The following is an 8,400-nucleotide window of genomic DNA, read 5'->3' on the forward strand; positions in this document are numbered from 1 at the left end:
TGTGCGCCACAGATCACTGAGTGCTGTGGACTTTTGTTCGGCTAATCCACAGACATCCATCATTACGAGAGCAAATGTGTGTCGGAGAGAGTCCAGGGTTTGCATTTATTGTAGCATGAAATATAGATTCACACTCAGAATCAAATCTAATTTTAAATTAAAACAGTTAAACTGACTCCGATAGATTGCTTGGTATTCAGGGGAAAGCAGGATTATAATTCATTGTATTGTTATCCATAATTAAAATGGGAAGTTTCCTCAATTAGTGAATAACATTTTAAAGCTAAAGCTGTCAAAGGATGATTCAAATGAAATCATTACTATTTCCTGGGCCTAATCGTGGGTGTGTTTTGCAATGTCGTTTTCTTTCTTGACAGATAAATTGTTGATCGCGTTTGGAAATGTTTCTGTATGGCAAACATAATCAGTATTCATTTAATTATATTTCACTCATTTGAATACTACTATAATTTTTTTCTTGTGTTTTTGTTTGCATATACTTTAGCTTTAAGTAAGAACTAGGTGTGATTAATAGTGTTACACACATACATATCAATATTAAAGTCTATAAATCAGATTACAAATCAGAAAAAAGACGCTGACCCACAGTGTCAGACTTTAAAACCCCTGACCTGGAGTAAGACTGCACACAATTGTCACGGAGAGCTTAGAATATGCGACTATTGATGGCTGCAGAAATGTCATCATTACTAACTTTCGGCAAGACGTTTGTTGTTCGTTGACCAAGCTTTCATTGGGCAATAAATGTGTTGCGGTTTGATGATAGAGGCACAGTCAGAACATTATTTTCACATAGATTACAGTGAGCAGGGGGTAGTGCGGGTTGAAGCTGTGTGTGTAGCCAATAAAACTGTTAAGGCGTGAGAACCAACTTGTGTGAAGCAAAGAGAGCAGCTAAATGGACAAAAGCCTACAAGTGAGCAAATCCAAAGGTGGTCAAGAGAGAGTCTTTAAATCTGGAAACGGCTCCCTCATCTGATTGCTTCTGATTTAATTTAGCAGAGACTAAGTGCTTCAGGAAGTCATAGATACACAGTAAATCAGAGGCCGGGAGAGAAAAAGCCGCCTTTACCGAGTTATTACATCTGGAGAGAGCACAATTACATTCCTGATGCACGTGGTGATTTATAGATGACTCTCTCTCTCAGAGGGTCTCTGGAAAGGTGATCTGTTCCAGAGGCAGCCTCAGGTCATTTATTCTAGTCCCAAGTTTGCCATTTACTTTCTCCCCTTCAACCACTTGCGCCGACGAGATTTATTCAAACAATGGTGGCATTATGCTCAAAGCCTAGCAATGACCACAGCAAAGATTAGGTCTGAGTCACGGACACAAAGGCTCTAAACAGCACCACGGTCTGGTTCTGTGGCTCTTATTCATACTGGGGAAATAGTTTAAATTAAACTGGTTCTCCATTCCCATTCTTTATAAATATACATTTTGCTGAGTCTACTGTTTCGACAGATTTAATAATGTGAGTTGCAGCAGAGAGCCAACCAGGCCATACTTAAACTCCACTATCTCAGACGTTTTGTCACCTCGCAATGCTGCAGTCAACTAATTCGATTTTTTAAAAAACAATCGACTTGTTTATGTTGCACGTGTCATTAACTTCAGCTGTCCTAGCGAACAAGTCTACTCTAAATATAGAGACCTGGACATGACAACAAAGTGTGCAAGCCAAGGTGACAAGATTTTGAAGGATTATTTAATGGGGGACAGTTGATGACATCACTTCCGGTGGGTGGCGGATGATTGACAGCAAACAGTGTGATGCAATATCAATGTGTATTCCAACAGCATATTATGTAATGATGCAACAGTGATGGGTTTGAGACTGACCATACACTTCTGTCAAATCAAGGATTATGTTGCAGTTTTGTCCATTGTTTCTATTGGTTATGAGAAATACTCATTTAAGTAATTGCTGATATCTGATAATACGGCAACATTAACACAACAAAAGAAACAAATGTCTTCAGGCGATCACGCTGGTTGCAAACAAGCCAAAAAACAAAGTCTGAACCACTTTATTTGGAGGTAAAAACTGAAAGTGATTGCAACCAAAATGTCAGGAATAATCTTTCATTGCACAGGAAACAACATGCGCTTGTGCTACGGTTAGTGTGGTTGAACCAGTGGTCTGTAGACTGTGATGGATGTTTAACACAATGGACTGTCTGGGTAAGAGTGGGAACAGTTCACATGAGCTAGTGCGAAGAATGAAGTGCAGCACATAATCCTACACAGCAGCTAGATAGGATGCTACGGACTACATCTGTATGTAAATATTAATCCCTTTGTTAAATTTCTCTCCCGGTATCCCCGTCCTCCTTTTTCCTCACGTCCCGGTAGGATCGGAGAAAAGTTCAACTTCTCCAGGAATTCAGAGATGTACAGAATTAATTCTTCTCAACAGTAGAATTATCTCTTGTCATAAAGTCCACGCCAGAATTTCACTGGACATGCGGATCAGCACATTTGGGGTCAAAGTTTAATTAAATTGAACTTTTGCCACAAAACCTGGCATAAAATCAGACCAGTACAAGCTTGGAAACAATGTAAATTGCTCAGTGTTGCACTTCTGACGTTAAAAGACATATTTTTACCGTTCGCCGTCGTTTTCTTGGCTTTAGTTTGAAAGCTGCATGATCGTCTGACCACATGTTTTCTTTTGCTGTGATCTCTTTTTAGTGATGTTGCCAGATCTCAAAAAAAATCACTTGGTGAGTACAATGTGTATGATTACCGACAGGAATCACGGCCAAAAACTGTGAACCGGAATGATCCTGAATCGCCCGAATTCAGGAATTATCGAGAAGTAATAATCTATTTATTGTGTTGTGTCACTCTCAGCTGTTGTTAGTTATTTCATATGTCAGTTATTAGGCCTCATGGTGAGCCCGGAGAGACATGCCTCAGAAATACTTGACACTGCACCACCAGCAAGAACATTTTATATCTCTTTACAATATAGATTCCAAGAGAGGAGACTGGCAGTTTGTGCAGATACTGTAAGCCCCAAACTGATCCTGCTCAGTCAGTTTAAACGACCGCTTGTTTGAGGAGCTTAATTACAATAATATTAAGCTGTTGGAATAGCTGTCTTTGCTTTGCTGTGAATAATTGGTGGTGAAGTGAGCAAACGCACTTATGTCATTACTCTGTCTGTAGTGTGGCGTTACCCCTGCAAATTAGGAGAGCTTAAATTAATAACAGCTTTAATGGTAAAAATGCCATGCAGTCATGTAATATCCTGTACCTTTGTGAATCATATTTTGACTGACGTTTGCTCTGGTCTTTGCAGTCCAGTCAGTCTGATTTTGCTCCAAATTGTTCAAATAGACAGCTTTGAACTATCTTGACACCCATGAATGAAATCAGAATGACCTTTTAAAAAAATGCCCGATATTTTGCTGGAAAAGTAAAAAAAACAAAAACACCCTGCAGCCGACGGTTAACGCTGATGGAGTGTGTCTCTGTAAGCTGAGATCAGCAGTTAACCTCACGTCAGTAAAGTGACAGGCTGGCCTCGTGTGGCTGCCTTCTCCATCTCCCACCACAACACTTCAGTCGATGAAACTCTCTATGGAAACAATAAAGAGTGGTGGGGAGAAATTATGAAAAGAAAAAGGTTTATACATTTTTTTATCACATTTGGGTGGCTTTCAACAAAGCAGAGGAAAGTAACTTCCTGCTCTACTGAAGGAGACATTGAGTTTGGAAACAATTTGGAAAAAGAAACCAAGCTCTCATCATTATTCTTTTATACATACTTTTATTAAAACATCATTGGCCTCCAACAGGGAAAGAATGTACATAATAATCATAATAATAATAATAAGTAACTGAACAACATCAGAAAAGTATTTTTCTGTTTGTATGTTATAGTATTTATGCTTTATCTTTTGTCAATTCTTCAGTGAGGCGCTCCCTGTAGACTCTCTGCATTCTCTGACTTCAAGGCTTCAGCTAGTTTTAGAGGAATGTACAGTACAGGAAAACAAAACATATCTTACCCCCATCATATTATAACTTCTTTTTTTTCTCTGACATCACTACATATTTTGTCTCATTTGCTATTCATCACACACATCAACCACTCACATCTGTTCCAAAACGATTTCAAATAACCCGCACCTCCTGTGGTGAAGATGGACATGTACGCTTGCCGGGCACACATACTCTGTAGACCGGTGTGCGTGTGCCCACGCTCGGATGCCTGCAGTGGGAGGTATAGTGCTGAGCTCTGGTGCTTTAATCAGACCTTTGGCCGTAAAGTGTCACACTGACCGGCTTCCACAGAGCTCTTTTCTCAGCGGAACCAAACACAGGAGGAGAAAGCGTTCGTCTGCCACCGACCTTGCTCTAGCGCAGCACAGATAAGCCGCCCATGACTGACCCGCGTCACTCTCCGCATCTCCTCTCCATCAGAGCTTCACGCTGAGTGGTCCGTCCTTTGGTGCTGGAATTGAAAGGAAATGCCACAGATGCACTGTTGAAATAAAAACAAAAAAGTGACCTCTTTAAAAAATACAAGATGCTCACCGAGGCGGGACCAACTGTCCGTTTTACACAACATAATGTCACCGGGCTTTGCACTGTGGAGATTGTCTCTCATAAAAGTTTGAACTTTTAAAACTTCTGAAACAATTAAAAACACAATGGCACGATAAAAACCTTTTTGACTCGATTTCAAAGTCTGCACGCTGCACTCGGAGTCAAGCGTAGGTTTACAGTATATGTTCTGACAGGCAGGTGATGCTGAAAATCTCTTATATGGTTTCACAGCAGTTCATGTGGGCTTGACAAGTGCCGAACAGCATCCTGTCATGCAGCTGATTTCTCCATCTACCTTCGCTGCTGGAGCTTTCATAAAAAGCAGTCGGTCTCTAATGGCGCTCAGTCCACCGCTGGCTGGTCATGTGTCAATGACATCCTGTACCGGCGAAGGTTCGTGTGGCAAACTAGTGGCGTTGGGCAGCGGCTGCGTGTGGCTGTTCTGCTGCAGCTCGAGTGCCATGGCGTTCTGCGGGTGGGGGAACTCCTTCACCTGCCTGCGGTACTCCAGGAAGGTGGACGCCTTGGTGGCGATCGCGACCACGTTCTTTCCGACGAAGATGGTGGAGACGCGGCTGTCCTGAAACAGCACCATGTTCACGCCTCGTATGAGGATGGTCACCACGTTTATGGTGACCAAGCTCAGAACCGGGTACAGCATCATCTTCTGGGGCGACATGTGCTCCCCTTGCATGCTGATCTCGCTGAGCGACACGCAGGGCAGGATGAGCAGCAGGATGTAGCAGTAGAAGAACATCAGGCCCTCGGCCCAGATGGGCAGGCCTGTCCGCTGGGGCTCCCACAGGTTGGCTTGGATGTCCAGCAGGTCCAGCAGGTCCAGAGCCACCCAGAATAGACGGCTCCTCATGTCCTCCTTCTTCCGGAAAGTTCTCACGTATTCCATACTATCCAGAGCCACGAGAACCAAGTATAAGCCTGGCACACATACAGATAGTAACAACGTCAAAGCCTTCCGGGCCACCGTCTCCAAACTCTTCCTGTCTGCCTTGCAATTCTGGAAGACAAAGTAGAGCTTGATCTCCAGGACAAAGATGTACAGAAACCAGAGGATCATGGCGTATCCTCGCCGGGCGGTGCGCACCTCGGCGCCGACCCACACTGCCACGTATCGCAGCACTATGAGGAAGCATACGTCCCCTACCAGCACTATAATACACACACCGATCTTTCTGGGACCCTGGTTCTGCTCCACCAGGTAGGCGTCCATGAAGGCCATGCTGGTCATGATGACGATGGTGGTCAGGCACACGTGGCGTTTGTCTGGGGGTGGCAACACCATGGTGAGGGCACCTGCTGGCTCTCACTCTCAGTTCCCAGCTTTTAAAAGCAACAAAAAAAAAATAGTCCAGAAGGTAAACACGGCACCGTGTCCTCTCCAAACCTTTACGGCTGGAGGAAAAAAAGAAACGTATTGAAGGTGGTCTGACAGCTCTGGTGTGCAGAGGAGCAAATGTCTGACTCGTGTGTCTAATATTAGAACAGCACTACAAGTCGCTGCACTAATAGTCCATAGAGGAGGACGCTTATTGCAATGTAGAAGCAGAGCAGTGTGTGGAGTCAGTGGAGAGATGCTGGCTGCTGATTGCTCTCAGACCATGTGAAAACAGGAACATCGCCTCGTTACTCAACGCACTTCCATTGATCCGCCTCGGCCCCCCCGAGCACGCAGCTAGAACCAACGGCTCTGCGGCTGACACGCCATGACTGATAGTCATCCACACACAGTCAAACGGAGAATACTCTTTCGAGCCGGCTCGGTCTAATGCACATGCGATGGGATTGCGGGACACGGCGCCGCAGTGTAGAAATGTTTATGGAGGGCTTTATTTCTGCACGAGACGGCGCAGGAAGCAGGAGTTGTATGCGCGCCCGTGCTGCAGCTCAGCATGTGCGAGGAATTCCTCTTCGGATACTCCTGCAGACGGTGGTGCAGTGTGTGTGGCTCCTTGCAATCCTGCAGTGTGTGTGAAGGGAAGTGGAGGAGAGAGAGGAAAGGAGTCTGCAGTGGCCGCAGGCCCCCAGCCGCCATAAATCACGGAGACAGTAGGTCAACGGCCCATGAGGCCTTGCGTCCGACGCCAGCTTCCCTGGCGGGAGGCTCTTACATCGGTTTGAAGATCCATCCTTCCCTCCTCCTCTTGCCACGTGCCAGCCTCTCCACAGCCTAGAAGAGGGGAGAAATAAAGAGGAGAAGAGGGCAGAGGAAAAGGTAGAAAGAAACCTGTCAGCACTACTGGGCCATATAACACGGTTTTCATTGCCAACGGGCCACCACATATGAGGAGCCAAGCAATGTGTCAGCTTGGCTTAAATGTAGCCTGTTTCACTATCGACAGGGCAGAGTATACTGCACATGTATGAGACTAAGACAGCTTCAGGTTGTCATTACCTCTCTATTGTCTGTGATGTGTCGCAAGACATCTGGATGCAGAGCTGATATGCTTCGATGGTTATTATAGTCAGCATATCTGGGACCATAATACCATAGTTTAATTTTGGGAGTTGGATGAATAGAGGATTTATTACAAGTACTTGTAGTCTCATATTGTAGCTAACTGCTCGGCACCTCTTTTTCTTTTTACTGCATTACTTGCCAAAACATTTTCTTCTGATTAAATGGGGAAAACGATGACAAAGAGTTCATTTACGGCACATTTTGAGTCACTCTGAACACACTTCTAAACTGAAACTAGGATATTGCGATTGCAGTATGTATGCAGTAGATATTTCCCCAGAGGATTATTAGGGAGTGTTTTTCATGGAGTATCCATGGAGACCACATTTCAGCTGTCTAAAACATGTCAAACTAGATTGATAATGACATTCCTCATGCTTTATTTGGCCTTCAATTCAAGTCTATTTTGGCTGGATGATGTTTCAAGGTGTTCCCTGTGTGACGGGTTGGGTCAGGGAGGGGGGAGGAGGGGGGAGGAGGGGGGGGGGGCTCTCATCAACAGTCCAGTCGGACGTTTACGGCTCTTTTAAAAAAAGAAAACTGTGCCGATGCCGAGCACTTAGCTCGCCAGCAGGAGCCCACCTTGTGCGCTCTGGCCTCGTCCATAAATAACCCAGCATGTCTAAGTTATGAGCATAGATGGCGAACACGACTGGAAAGTGAAGTGCGTTAATTGAGCAGACCCATCTCCCTTGAGTTTGACGAGCTTCGGGAGAAACTCAAATTTCATTTCTGTCCGCTCCTCCTGTCACTGGATCCTTCAGGCAGAACACAAATAAATCACATTTGTGTTTCTGTCAGCTGAGGTACGTTTCCAATCAAGATATGAATCCTATAACCAAACTTGTTGTGCTAAAAGAAATGGGAGCATGCAACTACTGTCTATAAGGGCTGTACCGAATGTACATTCGTTGGGCTTCGTAGCTTCTGTGGCAAGTATTCGACGATATTGGAAGGCAACGCAACGCATCCTCCTCCTTTAGGAGCATCAGTCACCTCTCACCCTTCATTCTGTCAGTCAGTGAGAGAAACATGTTAGTCAGATACAAATAAATAAGTAAATATACTATAGTCTATGCCAACATATAGTCCCGAAATAACATGCATGGCTTTGTTGAGACTCTTTGTCAGTTTATCGATCCCTGCCGCTGTGTTTCAGTCACTCCCCCTCTATACACAACGAGGGCTGCCCATCTGAGAATACCTCATCATAATCCACGTCGATGCACAATGAATATTGTGGAATCACTATTTATTCTGGGTTTTTTCGGGGTAATACATATATAGGAAACAAAGCAAAAAACCCTGATCCGTTTGATCATTGATTTGGACATTTATTACCATG

General features: G+C 44.4%; 1 protein-coding gene across 1 annotated transcript; it reads right to left on the minus strand.

Moving 5' to 3' along the window:
- Window positions 1-4,940: 4,940 nt before the first annotated feature.
- tmem121ab (transmembrane protein 121Ab) lies at window positions 4,941-5,879 on the minus strand (the record flags this gene model as incomplete). The annotated part of the gene is made up of 1 exon (XM_079291333.1): window positions 4,941-5,879. One exon carries the CDS (start codon window positions 5,877-5,879, stop codon window positions 4,941-4,943), a length of 939 nt encoding a protein of 312 aa, XP_079147459.1.
- Window positions 5,880-8,400: the final 2,521 nt, after the last annotated feature.

The sequence above is a fragment of the Melanostigma gelatinosum genome, assembly GCF_949748355.1.
Source record: "Melanostigma gelatinosum genome assembly, chromosome: 19".
Lineage (NCBI taxonomy): Eukaryota > Metazoa > Chordata > Actinopteri > Perciformes > Zoarcidae > Melanostigma > Melanostigma gelatinosum.